Source organism: Carettochelys insculpta, chromosome 4, assembly GCF_033958435.1.
Source record: "Carettochelys insculpta isolate YL-2023 chromosome 4, ASM3395843v1, whole genome shotgun sequence".
Taxonomy (NCBI): domain Eukaryota; kingdom Metazoa; phylum Chordata; order Testudines; family Carettochelyidae; genus Carettochelys; species Carettochelys insculpta.
Genome location: NC_134140.1, coordinates 110582231 through 110604848, shown reverse-complemented (window position 1 = coordinate 110604848; position 22618 = coordinate 110582231). Strand labels below are relative to the sequence as shown.

The window sequence follows — 22618 nt, the reverse complement described above, 5'->3', positions numbered from 1 at the left end:
AAAACAAGAGAATTTGCTGGACCACATGAGGTCATATTGTCTAGCACATTACCAACACTTCCCGTTTATTGGGCTCTTAGACAACATTTAAGGGTAAATTAAAGCTAAATAACAACACAGAACATTGAGAACCAAGACTGGTGGCCGTAAACAAACTTTATGTGATTACAGGAACCATAGCCACACCCATGATAGTGGTCATCTGCTAACTAAAATCATGCTGGATAATGGAGTTTGCCGGACGAGAGAGGTTCAACCTGTACAACTCTTTTAAAAAAAAAAGATAGCTAGTTAGCAAATCTGAAAATTAATCCTGTTCACAAACATATCCCTATATATTAATAAGTTAACACTGTAAAATGGCTATTTTTTCTCTAAGAAGGACTTTTGATTCAGGTAGTTACAAACAAAATCTGGCACTGCTTTTCAAATAAAAAATAAAATGAAGCTAATTAAGTCACTTAGTAATGACATGAGAAGCAAATAGTACTGGAGATGGTCTCAGGAAAGGGGACAGGCAAACGAGATTGGACTTAAAGCCTGAAGTTTACAGACATCCTTAGTGCAATGTGATTAAATTTTAATACCATCTTCCTTATGGTGCTCTGTTATGTAGTTCAATCTCTAACTTGAAGGTATAGTGCCATCTCTCCTGGAGATTGAAGAGCATTTCAGACATATCACTGATCCTTTCCTGATTACAATCACCATGCTCTGTTCCATGAGGTGTGTGTGGAGGATTCCCAAAAAATCAAGATAAAGCTTAGAACTAAGACTGCAAATTTGACTAAGGGATTAGCAAGATTCAGTAGTATCATTTCAAAAATGAAAGTTCGATTTATTTATCACTGCTGCATTTGTACCTTTCGGCACCCATATTTGATTGTATAGGCCCCCAAACTCATCCCATGATAGCTGCTGCATCGTGTAATAAAACACGTATTTGGCCAGTTTTCATGTAATAATGTACAATAGTGCAGTTTTGCTGCATAATCAGCATGTTTTTATGAGTGCACAGACCTAGTTAGCTCATGGTCCATTTCCTGTAATGCTCTAGAAATTAAAGGGATTCAAGCCAAAATGGACCAAAATTCTGAGCTCTCCATTTTTAACATCCATTTAATTTTTGTATGACATCATCTCCAAATGAATACTGAACATCAGTGAATATCACTTTAAATCTAATATGCCAGCTGTGCAGCATTAATATTGAACTCTACTATGAAAACTGCACCCAAAGCAGCCTAATAATAATTTGATTAGTTATTGTTTAATCAGGGTGACTTTCTAATGGAGGTGAAAGAGAATAATATTCAGTAATTTTAGGGGACTCTGAGGTGATCCCTTAAAATCAATTGCCTAATGACTGTAGATTCCAGTTTCAAACTTCCAAAGATTGAAGTTAAACTATGGGAAAACTCAGCAATCACAGCAAATACGTTCCTCAGTAAAGTCAGATAACCTAAAATATGAATATAAGAGGCCACTTATTGACAGAAATGAAACGTCTGAAACACATATCCCCTGAAGCAAAAACAGATAATATTAATTCTTTATTATTAATTTAGGGATGCACTCTGTTAAAATGTAGCTGCTGCAACAGAATAAAACAAAAAAACCCAACTCAGTATTTCTCCCAGATAAAGTCAGTCCTTTTTTAGTTTGTATGTAACTCAGAATCTAATTAAATTGGCCAAGGAGTTTGCTAACGGATCCAGAGCCAACAAGCATCCAAGAGAGATTGCCTAAATGGAGTTTTCAAAGAACAGGAGCACTTTTTTTTAGCTGTGCGACATTAAATATGTTTCCCAGCCCTGAGGAAAAACTAAGATCAAAAGCATGTCTCTCCCTCCAAAAGAAGCTGCTCCAATAAAGATGTTGCCTCCCCCACCTTGTAGGAAGCTAGAAATGTTTTCCACTTACATTTCTGAGTTGACACAATGACAGTAGGACAGTGGTGTCATCTAGGAGGGAACTTCTATCTCGTCCTTGCCCAAAGCTCTCGCCATCTTCAAACAAAAAGCTTTGACGAGAGACAGACAGAACAGCAATTCCTGATTATTTTCAAAGTACCTGACAATATTCTATATGAACAAACAAGGGCAAAATTCTGCCTCAATCAGCTGTATAACATCAAAAATATAACACTAGTTCTTAGAATGATACTGTTCCGTACTCCTGTCTACACTGAAGTGCCTTGAAAAACAGTGTGCATAAAAGCTAATAATGTTTAAATCATGATAAATGAAAAAAATCATATTTCTCAGATTTTCCAGATACTGAGCACATATTATGGTGCCATTTACAGCTCCTTCAAAGCAGAGCTGAGCTACATTAACATTCCCTTTTGGTCCTCATCCTCACAGACCAAGATTAACAGGTACCCCAGCTTCTTGCATGGTGGGCACAGGGGAAAAATATTTGCCACTGTCATTCAAAAGCCAAGGATCAACAATAAGTGGGCCTGAAAGGAACAAAGGTGCCAAGTCCTGTAAGGTGGCTCTAGCAGAGTAATCCTTCAGAACTTTGTATATATCCCAATGATGGTAGCAAGTGATCCAAGAGAACAAGTCATGCTGCACTGATGTGATTTTCAAGCAAAAAAGCTGTTCATGATTTTACAGACCTCCGCTGTATCCACCTTTACTTGTTTCTTTTCCAAGATCAACAGACCCTGTCTTTAATCTCCCCAGCCAGCTTTGTTGCCCATCTCTTTACCCATTCCAATTCTAATTTACTTCTTTCTCTGAGGTGGGATCACCAGAACCATACCCAGCATTCAACATCTGGGTGTACCATGGATTCATATTCCTGCTTTGTGCTATTTCTCTCTTAATATCCACCTCTTTCATAGTGATTTCCAACACTGTTAGCTTTGACTGCCACTGCAAGTCCAGCTGATGCTTTCAGAGAAAAGACAGTGACCTGTTTCATAACTGATGTTCTTCAAGATGTGTTGCTCATGTCCAGTGTGTGTGAGGTATGTGCCCCGCCACAGACACTGGTGCTGAAAGTTTCTCCCTCAGAAGTATCTATGTAGGAGTGGCTCTGGTGACCTCTCAAACGATGCTTCCTGGGTGCAGTCTAAGGGGCATGCCTCACATTCCTCAGTTCTTTCTTGCTGGACAGTGGGAAAGAAGGGCAGGTCATGGAAAGGACATAAGCAACACATCTCGAAGAATACTACTTATGGAATAGGTGTTCAAGTGACTGGCTATGTATACACTATGAGATAAATTTGAATTTATTAAATTGAGTTTGCAACGCTTTTATAAATTCGAATTTTAGTATCCTCATTCCCTACAAAGTCGACCCACTGCTTTGACATTAAATAGCCAAATATCGATTCCTACAGCAATGCATTGTGGGAACCTATCCCACAGTTCCCTCAGCCCCGTAGCATTCTGGGTATTTTTGCTGGAGCAGCATGGGAAAAAATTGCCCTGCTAGTGGTTGTATGTATGTGATGTGATATCTTCCAACATTGCTTTGCCCTCATACTCCTCGTGTGGAAAGCAAATGGCCATATTTCCAGAAGGAATGAAGGAAAAGTAGGGCGTCAACAAAGATCACCAAATTAACTGAAATCTCTTGCTTCTATAACTGAATTGCTTTTTATAACTGAACTATCAAAGATTTCACAAAAAGCAGCAGGTGTCTCTCTCTTCTCAACTGTCCCTCCAGCTACTGCCCCTGCTCTCCCCCTTGATTACAGAAACATGATCCCTGAAAATAACACAGGAACAATGCAGAGCTAGAAGAAAGAGTAGGATGGTAAAGGTTTAGAAAGAGATTTAGGTTAAGGTTTAGAAAAGATTTAGAAAGGCAGGGTTTTTGGCTTCTCAGTTCATTACACAGAGGTGCCTAACATGGGGGGTGGGGATCACCAAATTTACACATGTGTGAATACATCTGTGCCCTGGGATCACCAAGGACTCGCTCTCACCTCAGCTGGTCCACCAGCCAGTTTTCCCTGTCTTAAGGAGGCAACTGATAAGAAATTTGCCAAAAGAAACGAAGATTGGAAAGACAGCCTCAACAAAGATTGCCAAATTAACTGAAATCTCTTGCTTATCTAACTGGAATATCAAAGATTTTACAAAAAGCAGCAGGTGTCTGTCTTCTCAGCTGGCCCTCCAGCCACTTTTCCCTGGCTTAAGGGGGCCATTTGATATGGAATTTGCCAAAGCTTGAAGAAAGAGAAGGACAGAAAAGGTCAGGAAAAAGATTTTTGGCTTCCCACTACACTACACAGAGCTGTCCAACACGGGGGATGGAACTCACAAATTTCAACAAGTAGTGTTGCTCAGGCAGGAGTGGGCAGCCCTGATTGACTGTTGGGGGCCGGCACCCTCATCAAATGGGTGTGGGTTCAGGGCATCAGAGGATGAAGGGCCAGTTGAGGTGGTCCCTTTAGTGTTGCTTGGGGGGCCAGCCCTGATTGACCGTTGAGGGGCCAGCCCCCTTCATCCCCTGGGGGGTGCTGGGGGATCAGAGGATGAAGGGTCAATTGAAATGGTCCCTCAGGTGTTGCTCAGGTGGTGGGGGTGGGGAGGTGCCCAAAATTCTTAGCCACCAGAGGAGACTTCCCCTTGGTAGCAGCAAGCCCCCCAAAATCCTTCCCACCTTTGGAACCCTCACCACACGCAAGCCAAGACATGGTGCTGCCTGGCAGCATGGTCCTCACTGAGCAGCAGGCACGTCCTTTTATTGGGTCAGGGGCTAGCCACATGACATGGTTGGGCATGGGAAAGACCCCGACTGCATAGTGCCTGTGGGAGAGGGCCCTGCACAAATGTAAATGGCAGAAAAGAAGTTTCCTAGCCTCTCATACAAGCACACACCTTCAACAGCCTATCTGCCACATGGTGTGCTAGAGCAGGGGCTGGCACCAGCACTGAAAAACAAAAAATCCAAGTGCTCAGCTTACAGAGGGAGAGAAAGAACCATGAAATCTGTTGTCGCCATTTTTAATGGGTAGATGTGCTCACCATGCTGATAGCAAAGACAGACATTTCTCAGCCTCTCGTACAAGCATGACCCCCCCAGCTATGGGTGTCCTGGTACCGAATTCAAATTCACAGGATTCCTGTTACCTAATTTCTGCACACCTGAAGAGCAGTGGAGATGGTAGCGGCCAGAGCGGAGGACTGCGGGGCATTGTGGGATACATACAGGACACCTCAGAAGGCTAATAATGTCTATTAAAAGACATGGCATTTCCACACTAGCCTTAATTCGAACTTTTAAACTCGAACTTGATGCTATGTCAAGTAGCTTTGCACAGTGTTAGAATACCAGCTTTAGTGCTGCCTAAAATCATCCTAACGGTATTTACAGTGAAGACAGCGACATCATAAAATCAAGCTAACTGCCTTAAATTTGACTTTAGCATGTAGTGTAGACATAGCCCTTGTCACTGTTCATTCCACATTATGTGACTCCAAGAAGTACTCACAGAGACCCACAGGAATTCACAGCACATAGGAATTTGCAGCACATCTCTGCCAAACACAGTATCCTCTCTGGCCTGCTGGGTTATGGTATAGCGAGACATATGTGTAAAGATTGAGCACTACAGAAGTCCTCGAATGACACCGGGATCAACAAAGCCTGAGCCCTGACTGAACGGGCCCAGACGATCTTTGCCAACTCATAGTACTCCATATGCATGAGGTGATCCAGTTAGAAAGCCACGGTGGGTAAACAGCAGGCCTTGCATTCTATCAGCCAAAGCAACAGAGTTGCGCCAACATATGGAAAAGCTTAGTACGTTCCAGGTAAAAAGCCAAAGCCAGAAGTTCAGAGCATGTGGATGGCACTCTTCCGCTGCCTTGTGAGGCTTGAAAAAGAACACGGACAGGAATATATACTGGTTTGTATGGAAGTAGGAAACAACCCGCAGCAAGAAGGGTGCTTACGGCCACAGCAGGACCCTGTCCTTGCGGACAACAATGTACAGCAGCTCTGAGGTCAGAACGGTGATCTCTGAGACATACTTAACTGATCTCACTGTCATGAGGAGCACAATCTTCCTGGACATGTAGGAAAGAGAACAGGATGAGTGTGATTCTAAGGGAGGCCCGGTGAGCCATGAGAGGACCAGACTGAGGTCCCATCATGAAACAGGGTCTGCAGATAAAGCCACTTGAAGTCCCACAGGAACCTTGCCATCATATCATGGAAGAACACTGTCTGCCTCTGGATTGGAACACGAAGAGCAGAGATGGCCACAAGAAGTACTTAATGGAGGAAGGCATCAGACCATGGCTCCTCAGATGTAACATGTAGTCTAGAATGGACTGCAATGGAGAGTGCTTGGGTGAGACACCACATTCTGATATCCAGGGGAGAAAATTTTGCACTTTGCTTGGTAAGTCAGCCTTGTGGAGGCTTTCTGCTTCCTTGCAGGACTCACTGGACCTCTTCCAAGGTATGTTCTTTCATGTTCAACTATGGAGCACCATGCCAAGAGGTGCAAGAATGTGAGGCAGGAATGCAGAAGACACCTGTGGTCCTGCACAACTGGTCTGGAGGGTTGGGAAGGACCCAGGAGATTACAGTGCCACGTTTATGAGAATGCTGAACTTGTGCTCGTGTAGCCATGCTAGAGCAAACATGATAACCTAAGCCTTTTCCCATTTGATTCATACCTTTGACCGAGCTGATAAGAGGGATCAGCAGGAATACATACAGCAGACCCGGAGACCACAACAAGAGAAAGGCATCAGAGAGGGAGTCCCTGCCCAATACCTGGTGGGAGCAAAAGTGGTGATGCTTTCTGTTTTATCTGTTGGTGAAGAGGTAAACTAGGTAAAGCCCCCACCTCTGGAGAATTATGCAGTTCACTTCCAGATGGAGTGACCGCTCATGGAGAGAAGTCCCGTCTGGGAAGGCTTTGTCAACCCCTGAGAGATGACCTACTTCCAGGTGGATATAAAGGCCAATACCCAAGTTCCAGAAATGGAGCATTCCCAGGCACAGAGCCAGGCATCGGCAACTGTCCCTGGGGGATGTGGCCTCATGATGTGGTGGGCACCATAAGCATTGGGGCTTGTCCCAGAAGGAGGGAATCCTACTCCATGCGGGCATCCAAAGCTTCATGGCTACTATCTGGTGACCAGGGATGGGAGGGTCTCCGACTGCTCTTCCAGCCAGCTGTGAGACCTGTGGATCTGCAAAGACGTACTCACAGAGGCAGACAGGAATTCACAGCCGTGCTGACTGCTGCACATCTCTGCCAAATACAGTATTCTCTATGGCCTGCTGGGTTACGGTATAGTGAGACATACATGTACGGACTGAGGACAAGTGCCTAACTTTGGAACTTGGATAGTGGCAGGGAAAATGCACATCGGTGAAAGGAATCCAGCAGTCAATGCCTCCCCAGATTCAATCAGTGCTGGGACCTGGAATGGGACCAGGAACTGCAGCGAATACTACAGCAGAAGGCTCCTAAGACTAGAAAGATTTACCAGACAGAAACCAGTGCCAGTGTGAATGAGACAGACAACACCAATCATCTGCATGGCTCCAGGGGTGGTGTTGAATCTTGAGGAAAACACAGGACCAACTACAGTGCACAAAGGAGAGGGGGCTCAGCTTCAGTCTATCTGCACCAAGGCTCTGGAGAGCATCAGCTGAGTCCTACCTGCTAAGCCTATAGTCTAGGGATTAGAAGGCTGCTCGTGAAGCACGTTTCCCAGTATCCAAAGCTTGAAAGAGGCAAGGCTTGCCTCCTGACTGCAGTACCAACCAGGTAAAAGACACTAGCCGGTACAGACAGCACATCTACATACTGAAGGCCTACATCACTACTTTTGAAGGTTGGACCAAGATGAGGAGGGCTGGACTGCTCCGCCTGAGTTATCTTCCAACTCCCAGATGCAGGTGGCAAACCACTCATCATGGGACTTCGCTCTCCTCTCGACTTCCCCTTCCCTTTATAGGACATTGGGGAAGATCCCCTTTCAGGCATCTTTACCTTGTAGATTGGAGGATGCAGGGAGGAATGGTGCTTGAGGCTGAGTATCACATGATCTCGTATGCTGAATTTAGTGTAAACTAAAGAGTGTGCTAAGATGACAGTCCCTCTCTTTTGAAGCTCATGCCTTAAGTGACTTGCAGATAGGCCAATTCATAAGGTGCTCTTGCCTAAACACCTCAGGTGGTGCTATTCAGTGGGTCAGTAACGATCACAGGTTGCTTGCACTCTGGACACGGTTTGAAGCCTATGGATCAGCATATGCCATGTCCCTCAGCTAGCATCCTATAAGGGATGGTGTAAACAACTACACTAAGAACTCTTAAAAGAACTATACAGACTAAGAAGAAACTGTGTCACAGAGAAGAGCAAAACTGTCTGAAGCACAGCAGTTTCATTGTACTATCTGGCGATGAGAAGAAACTGAGGGTTATACCGTGCCATGGAGGCACTACTCCAGGGGACACCGTACCTACTCCCCTATATGTACTGTTGAGGGAAAAGCTTCCAGCACTCGCGCATGTGACAAGCACACACCTCTAATGTGAAACAGACATGAGCAATCACTAAAAGAACTATCCCCAATAACTGCATGATCTCGTTCTTGAATATTTACAGCTAATTTAAAACCCATAATTTTGTATATATGGTTGAGTTTATTTATTTATTTATTGCATTTATCACTTTGCACTCACTAAAAACTTCACCCATCTCATGCCACCAAACCTCATCTTTTGCTTTGTTTTAAAAATATAAACCTAAATGATCCTGCATGTCTTCACTATTTACAGTAGAAAAGATTATCTGGAGACAAGCATGGCTGTGTGATATAAAATCAAGTGAGATAACTGTGAATGATAGTAGTTTATAAGTTGAAAAGTTAACCATGTTGCTTTCAAATTTCTCTCTGAAACTCAGACATTTGAACTTTTTAAAACACTAAACATTTTTTCTTTTTAAATGTTACACTTCTCTGTTCAGCCCTTTCCTGGTGTTCCCAAGTGTATTTTCCTTTTCTTACTTGGGGAGTGTACAGATGGGTGGTTTTGATCGAATAATTTCCTTGTTGACAAGTTCTTTCTCCAAGTCTCCTCCAGCCAAACACCAGAGATAATACACCTCTTCAATCGATCTTTCTGCTAGGTAATCACAGTCTTCATCTATTAACAGAAGCCAAATTAAAATAAATTACAGGTTTTTAAGCCACTCTAAACACATTTTAGTTAGAAACAGATTATTACATTTGAAAGGTCATGTGGCCTACTGCAGAGTAACGAGAAAAGTGATCTTCCCTTTGCAATATCCTACAGCAATGCTCATGGGAAGACAAAGGCAGCTCAATGAACAATAGAGTCATTTCGTATTAAAAAAAAAAAGTGAAACAATGTCTGCAGTTTGACTTCGTGCCTGAAAACTGAGCAATCTCAGGTAAGCACATTGAGTGAAAGTATGTTTTTTGTTTATTTTACCCATAACTCAAAAGAGATTTCTCTTGAACAGTGCAAAGCGTAAACAGCGACCACTGACGCAATGATTTACATTCAAAAGCTTAAATTTACCAAAATGTCACATGCAGCACACATGGCTTCAGCTTTAATTTTAACAACTATAACTTTAGCTTCAGAATATTAATAAAGAATATCCAAAATAAGAAGACACTTCTGGGCTTATCAGAAAAGATAACAGCAGCCCATCCACTCAAGTAGGGATTTCAAACAAGAGTAAAGGAAATACCAATTCTTGTCAACATGCTGTCAATTAAGTGCTAAGTTTTACCATAGACTTCTATAAATGCAGCCTCTCCCACTCAGATTGTGCTTCATAACAAATGGCAAGAGCCTATGAATTTCGATACTCAGCTGCCAATGTAAACTTTTATAATGTATTTACAGCCAACCCTTTTATAACATGTCCAATAAGGCTCTGGTCTGCAAATGGGGGGAAAAAAAAATCAGCACCTGAACCTCAGAACTATGCTGCAAAACACCACCAAAAATCTCAAACTTCAGATCAAGGACAATGAAAGAATGGCTTTTACAAAGCATGATACACAAAGTGAACAAGGAACACAGATAAGAGATACCTTTCCTCCGTCTTCATCTTCTAGTACCTCCTCACACTACTCACAAACCCAGGGGTCAGCGACCCCCTGCATCGGTGCCAAGAGTAGCACACGAACTGATTTTCATCAGCATGCAAGGTGAGAGCTCAGTCCCAGCCTTCCCCCCACATGCAGCCAGGAGCTTGCTCAAAGCCATGCTGTCTGTGGATTAACAAAAGCCCAGCTAATACTACAAACCATCACCCAAAGCGTAAAGCTCTGCATTTTTATTTTTATTTATTTATTAATAAAGCTGTTGCAAGTCAGACTATTAGTGACTTTAAAAACTATCACTGGCACTCAGACCGCACACAGAGGTCAAAAGGTCAAATTTCAGCACTCCATCTGGGAAAGGTTGCTGACCCCTGCACTAACCATTAGGAAGCAAGAACTTAATACAAGAGTGCAGTACTACTACTTTAACAATTTGTAACCATTTCTTTTACTTTGTGTCTTCTGTAGGCAACATTTTATTTATTTCCCTTTTCTTTCTGCTGCACACCATCCCTGATACCTGCTTTTACCTTTACACAGTTGAGTTATGTCCTCCGGAAGAGTTAAATTAGCACATCTCAGAGAACAGGAGAACAGACTTGCAGGTTTGTGGAAGGGTGGGTATACAGAGGCCAGTTCACTGAACATACTGTCACACAACAGCTGGTCTGGAGTTGGCCTTGAGTAAAACATTTTAAAAAGTAAGGAAGAACAGCAAGATACAAAAGTAAAGCATTCTTAAAAACATTAAAACTAATATAAAAAATAAGATCCCACATACTTCTACCACCAAGGGAACATTCTTGTTAATCAAATCAAAATGCAAAGCTTCATATGGCAATCAGTTCATTGTGAGCAATTTTATTTACATTAATCCTGTATATTCGACACCATACATCTTAACTATGACCAATCATTCTCAACCCAAGACAGGGTCTTCTGACTTTACCTAAGATATAATCCAATTAACAATGGTAAAACAAGGAGACAATCCAGTGTTCTTTTGGTCAGAAATAAGACTTTTTTCAGCTTTTGTTAGGAATCAGAGGGATAGCCGTATTCACCTGTATCTGTAAAAACAACCAGAAGTCCTGTGGCACCATATAGACTAACAGATTTATTGGAGCACAATCTTTTGTGGACAAAGACCAAAGATACATCTCACAAACTGGGTCTTTGCCCACAAAATCTTATGCTCCAATAAATCTGTTAGTCTATAAGGTGTCACAGGACCTCTTATTTTTTTTTTTGTTAAGGAGTAGCTCTATGCTGTACTTTAATGTGTGTGAGCCTTTTAAAGAGGTCACTCATACCAGAGCATTCAAGAGAATGTGGGTGAGGTACTACCATTTTTGGACTAATTTCTGTTAGCGAGACGCATAAGCTTTCAAGCTTAGAGTTCTTTTTAATTTTAATTGATGATGGAAAGTAGCACAAAAGTAAGAAATGGATGCATTAATGACTGAGCGCACAGACGCACTTTTACATAACTCATCTCAATACTAACAATGCATGCTCTGCTTTTGACCCAGCAGAATTATTCAGTTTACTATAAATTTGGATAGAATACTTACCTTTTGGAAGGGTGAAATGTAAGGCATTTCTTCAGTAGAGCTATGGCGTTTTCAGGAAGTTCCTGGAATATAAGAGGAAAAAAATTATTCACAATGATTGATTAATAAGTACTACACTGATCGAATAACTGACATAAACATACATGCATCTTACATACACATGTAGTTTTACTAAAGTCAATGGGACTACATGTATACGCAAGGATTTCACTGGATCAGGGTCTAAATTGTTATGGCTACTCTGTCATGCGTAGTTTTTGGTTTTGACAAAATGTCAGACTTGATATATTAAAGCCAAGATTTTTCAAAACTGATCAGTAATTTTGTGTTTTCAATTTGAAAAATCTTAAAACTTGGGGCATTCCTTCCCCTGAAAAATAAGAGCATGCCTTTACAGTTTATCAGGCTGGTCATCCAAAAATTGAGCCATGACAACCCGGATTCAGCTGCTTAATTATATACAAATAGACTTATTACAGCATTGTGGATTAGCTCACCAGTAATGTCAACACCTAAAAGTACATGTTAAAATCTGCACTATTTGAAAACTGGTTTCTCTACTAATGTATCATGAGAGTCTGAAAAGTACCATCTACACTTCTTTTGGATTATCGATGATTTGGAAGAGGACCAACATCTTACGAGGACTGATGGCCCTGAAGATTTCAGAATCCGGAATCAAAACAGCACTATAGGAAAAATACTACAGAAATCAAAGTAACCAAATAAGTTACAAATCTTTTGGACTGATTTTGCAGTACCAACAAAGAATAAAAGAATGAGTCCCATAAAACATACAATTACTTTTAATTAAGAAAACACAGAGAAATAGACTAGTTCACCAACCTTAATAATATCCAGACAACCATGTTCTTCAGCTAATACAGTTACAATGTCATCCACACAGCCTACAAAACAGAACAGTTGAAAGAAAAAAGGTTTTAATGAGAAAGTGGTATTGTTTAGAAAGGTATTAAGATGGTTTACTTCTTCTGCTGTCCCACCCCCAATTTCTTCAAGTATTTATTTGACAGGTTGGCTTTATGGTGAAAGTTATATAATTTCTAGTTTTTCCCCCATTAAATATAGGAATATTTTAACACACTTTTGTATAAAAGGATTACTGGCCAGCACATTAATGCCCATTAAAATGAGGTGAATGCTAACAGCAACATGTTCCATGTTGTGCCAAAATACACTTGCTATTAAACTCAAAACATTTTTGGGGTGACAGATATTTCAATCCCAGGAAACAGCATTGGAAACCATGCCATATTACATGTATAGCTCGCTGTGGGAGGGTTACCACAACTCTGTGTGTGTGGGAAGGTGATAAAGGTAAGTCAGTCAGGCTGTAATACCAACAGAGAAGAACTGTCCCCTGGCTTGTACATAGTGGTTGAGATTGGGCTTTTCAGAAACCAACAGGCTTTTGGCATAAAAAGGCTATGCTTAAAAACTGATTCAGGGCCTTCTTTTTGATATTACAGACAGGACCTGGAGCCCAGAGCCTTTAGGAATGATTGGACAGGCTCTACCCGCCTAGAGCACTATAAGACTGCCAGGTCACTCCTAAAATATTAGTCCTAGAAGATTAGTCCTGGCTTGCTTATCTCCTTTGCACAATTTATTTTGTTTTTTCTGCATTTAAATCATTATTCTGGGATACGTTGGGGACGAGGGGATTAAGAACACAGGCTATGCCTGGAAGAGAGACTACGCCAGCCCTTTCTCACCACAGAAGCTTGGAACCAGGTCAGAAGCACCTCTCGATGGCCACTGCTGCTCCAGCAGTACTGGTGGGGCAGCACTGCAAGCTCCAAGCTAGCCCTTTCACCTGCTTGGTGATTATGCCTCTTTCCTGTATGGCTTTATGAGAAGCTATCCCATTCCAGGCACAGTCCATTTTCCTGGTACAACCAAACCCTCACTTTGCTTTAAGTTATGACAAAAGGAAGCTGCATAACAAATGTGGTACTAGCTCCTATCATTTTTGAGCAAAACCAGACAGACTCTCAAATATATAGTAGTTGTGTTTGCCTGTTTATTGTTTCTATTATACTTTTCTTGTAATACTTTCACCTTAAGAATAAAGGTACTTATTGAGAAAGAGCAGTGTGGTAACCTGCAATTGCTGGCAATACTCTATTCATAGCTCTTGGAGAGACAGCAAACCACAAGCACTGACCTTTAGTCAAACTGCCATGCTGGGGATAGCACAGCATAAGGCAGAGATCTGGGCTCTCCTATAACACCTGCCCTAAGACAGGTAAAAGATACAGACCTGCCTGGACACTCTTGCAGTGAAATACCAGTGCAGGTATCACAAAACTGTGAGAGCTTCCTTGGATTTTATTTTATGATCAAGTAACTGTTCAAAATAGTGAGAAATTCAGAAACAAAACAATTTGCTGAAGGAGAAAGGATATTTGTGTTAATAGTAGTTAATTCTACAGGTATAGAAGGCAGCTTTAGATAAATTTAACATGCCTCCCCAGGCCTCAATTTGTAGACTCGTCTCTTTTCCCTCACACTTGATGGTCCCAATGTCAATCTGTCACAGTACTCCCACTTTCCTGTAGGTCTTTCTTTATAAAGAAGATTGAATGGCATTCCAAAGCTAACAGTCTTTCTATTAGACTCATCTTAATCAAATCACACCTACCCGTCTACACCCATCGACCAAAATAAATAAATAAATTAAAAACTGTAACAAAAAGAACTTGGAATATGCAAGACACATGCTTGTAACTGCCTGCCTATTACCCTTCCATTCAAACCTTCCTCTGTTCAGTGTCTTGCATACTAACATCTTTGGAACAGAGACTGTATATTTGACTTGTTTATACCAAATAATAAATAACCACCAGAAATGTCTCCTCCTCTACGTTGTCATTCAACACCCTACAAACAAAATGCCTCCTTGCTGTGCATATCTGGCTTAAAGTTGCTACTGCTCTCCTATACCTGCTCACATGAGCTGCTAGATGCCCATTACCTTTCCAAATTTGCACCTTTAAAATTAATTTGCCATAGGCCTGGGCATCATTAACTTATCTGCTAATGTAGCACCAGTTATACATTTATTTGGGAAGTTAGGAAGACCAGTATTGACCACTTACCCAATGTTAGCAGAAGTTTTAGTTTTTCAGCTATATCCAAGCTCTGGAATAGTTTTCTACCCTAGATGGAATAGGAAGTTATGCTAACAGTTAAACGTTAATCTGTCACAAGGACATGCTCTATGCTATTTAAGGTACATATAAAGAAAGTCACAGTCAGCATGTAGATTTTAGAGCTCTAAGAAAAGGTATCTGTTATACAGTAAGCACCTCTCAACCGTAACTACAGCAAAACTACCACTCCACTATAACGGCCCAGACGGTTATTTTTGATTGTTTAACTTCTTGGGATGAGTTATTTTTTTAAAACTGATAGTAAATTCCAGGAGGTACTCCTAGTGAGCTTCTGTAATGGATTTTAAAAGAACACACGTTCATACGAAGCTATTCTATAATATTTCACACCACTACGAACATCTACAAATAAGATTTAGTTTTTAATGTCATAAAAAAGTCATAATTTGTTCTTATACAATGACTTTTAACCAACGTTATTCCTATTTTACAGATGAAGAAACAATTCAAAGATGTTAAATAATTTATCTAGGGATGCATAACAAGTCTAGCAAAGCAGGAACAAAATTCTGGTTTATGTAATAAGATTAAAGAGAAACCTTTTTACTGTCTGAATAACAGTATTATCCCACGTATCATGTACTGCTAGTGAAAGACAAGTTGCTGGAATTTATCTAAAGACAGAGAGCCAACAGGGCAACATCTTCTGTATAAATACATGACACCACACAGGAACTCAATTCTTTTGTAATAGAGTAAGTTTTCTCAGTGTTATGCTCTAATAACAAGTGTTATTAGTAGCCATTGTAGTCATTGTTAATTAAACCTTTACTTGCAAAACTGCTTTTCTTGAGATGACATAGGTAAAAAGTGAAAACATACAAAATTCTGCCCAGAGTATCACAATTAAAAACACAGAAATAATTCAGTAACATACCACACAAAGCTCAAATAATATAATACCGAGAGACCACACATCTGATTTAGGGCCAGAGGGCAGCAGCTTTTCACAGTGAGTGTGATCACTAGGTTTGACAAATCCCTGTGCAATTACTTCTGGTGACAGGTATGATGGGTACCTATAACAATATAACAAGAGGCAAGACATTGGCTTAAAAGAAGTTATATTCATATACAGTAAATCCTTTCATATCTGGCATTCTATCATCTGGAATGCTCAAATAATCAGTATTTTAACCATAAGTAAATTTTAGTTATGTTTTCCATAAATACTGTATAGTGAAAATAAATACAAACAAATACAGCAAATACAGTACAAGTTTACAATGCACAATACTACTGTTGCTGGTAAATACAATACTCTGCATGTATTTTTGTTTCTTAATATCTAATTTTGTTTTTCTTCAGTGTTAGGCATTGCTAGGTATACTTCTCTATTATCCAGAATGTTTGAATATCCAGTAACCTCTCCATCTCTGGGCTGCTGGATATGCAAGAGTTTACTGTATTAGGAGCAAGAGAAAGACAAAGAAAGGCATACAGCCATGAATTACTGGGAAAGGAGAACAAAAAAGTGTACACCACCAAGGTACTTTTTTTTTTTTCATACATGGGCACATCAATGTGTAACACATTATCCAGGAATATGAAGTGTTCAAGTAACAGAAGCATGAAAGAAAAGCAAGTGAGCCAAAATAAATTTGCAAAAATTAAAAATGCAAATTTTGAGTAAGTAACTTACATCTTAACATATAAGGACACCTTTAGAACCAGAAAATGAGCTGACCAAGTGGTTTAGTTAAAATATTTGGTTACATGGCGGTGAAATTATGTGGGATTTGCCATGAGACCACAGTTACTCTCACAGGTTGAAGTTTAAAATTGCATTATTTCTGACTCTGTTAAAAATGAGGAAATAGAGGGCAAAAATTACCCTTAATTATAGTTACCTGCATTGTTTCTATTACAATTAAACAGCCCAATCTGATCCCATTATGGCATCTCCATTGGACACACTAAATGAATGGATGTAGCATTCAGCTACAATTTGAATGGGTATTTTTAAGCGTTATTTACTGTCCACCCATCTCCTGTGTCTGCCATGCATCCAGAGCTCAATTGTATTATTTGGGGGTGAAAGCAGATGTCACTTTAACAACCTCTACAGAAGAATACAACTACAGTGTATCAGACAGAGGTCACTGTGTATGAAAGCAGACAAAACAACAGATGTTTTATAGAAAGGTGCCTAAGAATCTCACAGAAGGCATATGTGGTATAATTAAGGGTGGGAGAGATAGGTCAGTGGTTAGAGCACTGGCCAGCAAACCCAGTGGGTTGTGAGTTCAATCCTTGAGGGGGCCTTTCAAAAGTCTGGGGCAGGTTAGATTTAAAAAAAAAAAAAAATCTGTCAGGGATGGTAATAAGTCCTGCTGGAGACTGGACTTGATGACCTCTCGAGGTCCCTTCCAATTCTATGAGATATGTATAATCTGTCTCCAAGTAAATAACTCTATATATGTGACCATTTCCTCTTTGACTCTTATTTGGTGTCATGGTTACCGGAAAAACTGAACAATAAACTACTTTTTGTTCCTCTGAAGAGTACCCCCTCAGCTATCAGGACTTTCTTCCTGCATCTCTCATTGGGTAGAACCCTGTGGTCAAACCATTTCTAAGTTGGAACTCTAGACTGCAGGTCCCCTCATCCCTCCACCCCATTTCCTACAATGTTAATGTCACAGGCCCAGCATCACTTAATGCCTACAGCTCCAGGAACCAATGACAACTGAGGCAATTAAACTGACTCAAATATTTTCTTCAAAACTAATGGTTATTTCTTCCCTGACCCGAATATACAAAGCACTCAGAGCTACATATTTTAAAAAGTTCTACAGGCATATTTAATTTTAACCAATGTCTAATCTTTCCTTGAAAACACTCATAAACTTCAGTATGTGTTGCCAAAAATATACTACCAAATATACAATGTTTATTTTGCACGTATGAATCCTTACCCTATAGGAAAATCAACATCAAGACCATGAGCTGTCATGTGGTAGAGTCCAAACTTAGCCAATTTAATATGTCCCTGTAAAAGAAGAAATATTACCATGAAACACTGCAAATTACATAGATCACAGAAAGAATTAAACTATATACGTTTGTTTACATTATGCTAGTTATTTGAGAAGTGTCAGAAAGATCTGAAGAATAATATTATTTATCTATCCTAAGTGTTTTTTAAAAATATGAAATCAAGGTCCTGATGCCTTTGCAGATAAAACTTTATTGGAAATCGATATTATTTGTGTGGACAGTGTACTAGGTCATAAAATAAACAACACAGCAAGAGAATATTAAGTCAAATTTTCTTTGCATCTAACTAAGCGGGTCTTTGCCCACAAAAGCTTATGCTCCAAAAAATCTGTATAAGGGCACAGGACTTCTTTCTGTTTTTGCAGATACAGACTAACTCAGATCCCTGTCAGATACTTACCTTCTGTGCAACTATAAGCAATGTTATTTCATCTTTTAATTCTTGCATACAAACCATATTTTTTCCATCTACCTGTAATCAGGTTTAAAAATCCCTGGGTTCATTCCTTCTTCTCCTCTTCCTCATTTAATTTATCCCTTCATTTACTCAGTCCCTCTCCTTCCTCTCTTCCCATCAGTTACGTACCCAATATTCACGATCAGTCTCCCATCAGCAATAATTCATTCACTGTCCTTTCCTCCATAATGATGTTAAAATAACAATTGCTGTATATTACCCCCTATACATTATCACAGTTGTGTGTTATGACATCTGTGCTGCTCCAGAGAACATTACATTAAAGTGCTGGTACAAAGCCAAGTTTTCCAGGGATAATCAGTTACAAAGAAATAACTCTAAGCCAAAAGCAGACATATAAACTCTTATCTTGCCAGGGCCATCTGTTAGCTAAATTTCAGTGCAACCTATCTTTGGTATGATGTCTGAGACAAGACTACAACACATCATGCTTTCAAGCAATGAAGGTGGGTGCGGGGAAGAGGGAGAAATAAAAGCTTTAAAACTCCATGTAACTGCTCTCTGTCATCTATTTTAAGTCTCTCAGACCACCATAAAGTCCTGATTATGTTTGTTCCCCAGGAATTTCATTTTCTATGAATTCTGTTTTCCTGAAAGAGAAATGTTCCTACCAAATGTTTTTTACCTAAGCAACAAAACAGCATTCCTGCTTGTTTGGTTTCCCCACTTCATAGAGAAGGTAGAATCTGAGATGAGATATATTTGTAGTTCCATTACTAGTCAGATTCTTTAGGAAAAGTTTTATTTAAAACAGCACAGGTAGGTTTCTTAGTCGCAATGTATTCATGTGGCTGCACTGACTACATCCATTAAGTTTTTCTTGCTTTTTTTATGTGGTATATGTATTTCTTTCTGCAAAGTGGAAAACCTGTGACAGATGGGAGAGGATCATAATTTTGGATTTTACTGATCCAATCTGATTATCAAACAACTAAACAAACCACCATTTAAAAAATAAATACTAAGTTCTGTTCCACTTTGTGGGTGTGTGAAAGCGGAGATGAGATATACAATTATGTTCAATGGTACAATTATCCCATAGCAGTAGGCAAGAAGTCTATTAAAAGAATACAAAATAAAGTTATAATAGTCCAATTTCCTGTTTAAAAAAAAAGACAATGGGCAAAAAGCCTGGGATGGAAGACACGGAAAAGAGACTAAGCTGCAAATACATCTTCAATATACTTGTTTTTACATTCAAAGCAACTTCTTAAATATTGAAAATATTTCATCCAGAAGGATCCCAAATGAATTTCTCACTAGGGCCAAAATGTACAAATGTGGTACAGACTTTACTTAAGAGGCTATTCCAACAGCCTTACCTTGCGATCCATGAGGATATTGTGAGGGGAGAGAGCTCGGTGGACCATTCCATGTTTGTTCATATATTGCAAACCCTGCAATACTTCAAATGCAATGCGTAAAATCTTTGAAAAGCTGAAAAGTAGAACACCACACTGTATATATTTCCTTTTTAAAAAAACTTTGCAAATAAATGTAAGTTATGGACGCTGGTGATTTGATTTTCCTGGTACTCTAATTGTGCCACTCCTCATCTACTAAGGAAGATTTTGTGATGGGGAAATCATTTGCATCAGGTTGAAAGTGGCATTTTTTTCCCCATCCCCCTCCAGACTTGCAAAAGTTTAGGCTTCATAAGAACTTGCAAAGCTCTTCCTCAACCTTAGGAAAAGTTTAAATAAGCAAATGCAAAACACAGTTGTAGCTCAGCTGATATCACCACAGTACTTCAGTTCATTTAACTTTTCCGTCTACTAACACCATTAATGCTTCACAAAAGATGGGGATTTTTTTCCAGTCACCACAAAACTAGTACTCAAAACTGTCTGGAGTATCTCACAAGCATTAATGAGTGATGGGGACTAGAGGGGAATACAGGTAGGAAATGCAAGGGAAACGTACTGAGATGAAGATAGTACGTAGCTGGGGAACTGTGTCTGAATAAGTGCAATCGTATTAAGGGGAGGGAGATGAGCAAAAAGATGCTAGGAGACGGCTGGTAGTTATCAGCAACTGGAAGTCACCTATTACTCCCTCTTGAAGCTCTTTCCCATATTCTATTTGCAGTTAGATTATTTTCTTAACCTTTTTATAATCATATGCATAATGAACGGACTGCATGATTTGTTTTGAATCCTAAGCAATCCCACCATTCTCCCTCTGGTGAACTCTTAATCACCCCTCCATGTAATTGCCCTTTGCAGTTCCTCCTGCCTGGTATGGTCACCCTGGTTTAGAATTTACATCCAAAATGAATAAAGGAGATACATTCAGGTAATTGGGAGAGAGAATTCCTCTAAGTTCATGGAGGTGGTACACTAGATGTACCAAAATGATTAGCCCAACAAGATGATGGAGATTAAAAAAAAGTTACTCCTTTAGGAGAGGAACTAACACACTTTAGTGTAGAACCTGTCAGAAAAGAGAAGGATACAGTATACAAAACAGTATGTAGCACAGTCACACTTCTTTAAAAAACACAAAGGATTCAAACTGATCTTCGTTTTGTGTTGTTTTTCTCCATGGATATAATGGTAAAACTTAAAGCAGAAGTCACTCCAACATGTGCGTGCAATGTAAGAAATGTACTATTTATTGTGAAAGCTCTAATAGACTCTTGTTGCCTCCTCTGCAGAAAAAAAAAACAAAACTCTCCCCCACTCTCTAAATTCCTCTAGAATTGTCTGATCAAAATGCCTGAAAAACACCTGATTAGTAAACAGAGTCCTCTTATCTATTCCTTTACATGAACACTTGTTTATAAAGAGTCACTATTGGTGTTTGGCCCTTCAATTCCTTCAATTTAATTTTTTATTTTAAATAAATGTCCAACACTGTTTGGCAACTCAAACATTCTAGACTTTAGATCCAGAGACTCAATAAGAGGTCCACAAACCAGATGCACTTCACCAGTTTTAGGCCCTGATGGTTCATCAGATGTTTTATTTACCTGCATATATGCAGGTACAGTGGCTTGTAGCCCCTATGAGGCACGATATTTTCATCCTCCGGACAAAAGACAAACTCCCTCAGATTTCCACCACAATTTCAACAACCCCCACCCATCCATTAAACTCTCTTTGCATCAGTTCCATACCATCACCAACTTTCAAGACACCACCATTGGTTTTAGCAATGCATAACCACCCAAGAAATCTGTTATGTTCAGCCAGGTACTCAGATACATAACACATACAATATGCTCCTAGGAGAAACTCCAGGATGTGCATCATAAAACTTTCAAAACTATCTTTATTAAACAAAGACATTCCATGAAGAAACAGATTGACCATGGAATAGGCCACCCAAATAACCCAAGTAAACCTGATTCAACTCAGAACCCACACCGGAACTCCTACAGGGTATCAAAAAATGACAACCCTTACTCAACAGGGACTTTTAAAAGAAATCTTTCCCAAACCCCCTCTTCTGGCCTGCAAATAGCTCTCCAACCTGCCTAAGCTTATTATCAGAAACAAGTTCCCCACAGATCAGGATGCACAAATCAATGTGCCACCAGACCTGCCAGAACAGCTTATACAAAACCTGCAGCCACATCTTCACTCCTACAAAATTCCCTTTTCTTCTGCCACCAACTTCCCATCCCACACACACACACTCCTTCCTGTGACAGGAGGTGGGATGTGGCGGGGGGGTCTTAATAACCACTTCACCTTGAATGGACCTTTTAAAAATGTATTAACTACTTATGCTGAACAATCTGTTCCATCTTACCTTTAGGAGTGACATTTCCAGTAAGTCATCCAGATCTCAGGAACAACTCAAAAAGCTTGTCTCTCTCACTAACAGAGTTTGAGCCACTGAAAAAGATTACCTCACCTATCATGTCTCTTTCAGTAGCTCATCAGACATTTTGTAGGACAGAGTGGTCCCCTGAAAGGAAGGACTTCAGAACTGCAGTATTTGAAATAATTTCTTCTTAAATGGGTACCTGCCAGAGTAAAGCAATTCTCCATGGTGACACTAGAGGGCCACAGCTGCACACCTATCATTCTTTAATAGAGCCACCACACAGAATGGGAATAAATGTGGCCACAAAATTACTGTGCCTGAAAACTATGCCTTCAGATTTTTCTGTCATTATGCACTAGTTCCAAAATAACTGAAGATAAAGAGAAGGTTTGTCATCCTGATCTCTGCCACAATACTGACAAAAAGAGACAAATTACATATGTAAAAATACAAATACATTTGCTTATCATAGTGATCAACCTATAAATCGTGAAAAAATAATCAATGTAAATTCCA

General features: G+C 40.0%; 1 protein-coding gene across 1 annotated transcript in view; it reads right to left on the bottom strand.

Annotated features, from left to right (window-relative positions):
- Positions 1 to 22618, bottom strand: part of TBCK (TBC1 domain containing kinase) — a 165434-nt gene that overhangs the window by 109538 nt on the left and 33278 nt on the right. The window contains exons 6-14 of the mRNA XM_074993470.1: positions 19651 to 19765; positions 17769 to 17842; positions 15728 to 15869; positions 14776 to 14836; positions 12500 to 12561; positions 11654 to 11715; positions 10610 to 10758; positions 9006 to 9144; positions 1924 to 2023 (exon numbers count right to left, since the gene is read on the bottom strand). Coding sequence (XP_074849571.1) covers positions 1924 to 2023; positions 9006 to 9144; positions 10610 to 10758; positions 11654 to 11715; positions 12500 to 12561; positions 14776 to 14836; positions 15728 to 15869; positions 17769 to 17842; positions 19651 to 19765 — 904 coding nt within the window. The remainder of the gene's footprint in view (positions 1 to 1923; positions 2024 to 9005; positions 9145 to 10609; positions 10759 to 11653; positions 11716 to 12499; positions 12562 to 14775; positions 14837 to 15727; positions 15870 to 17768; positions 17843 to 19650; positions 19766 to 22618) is intronic.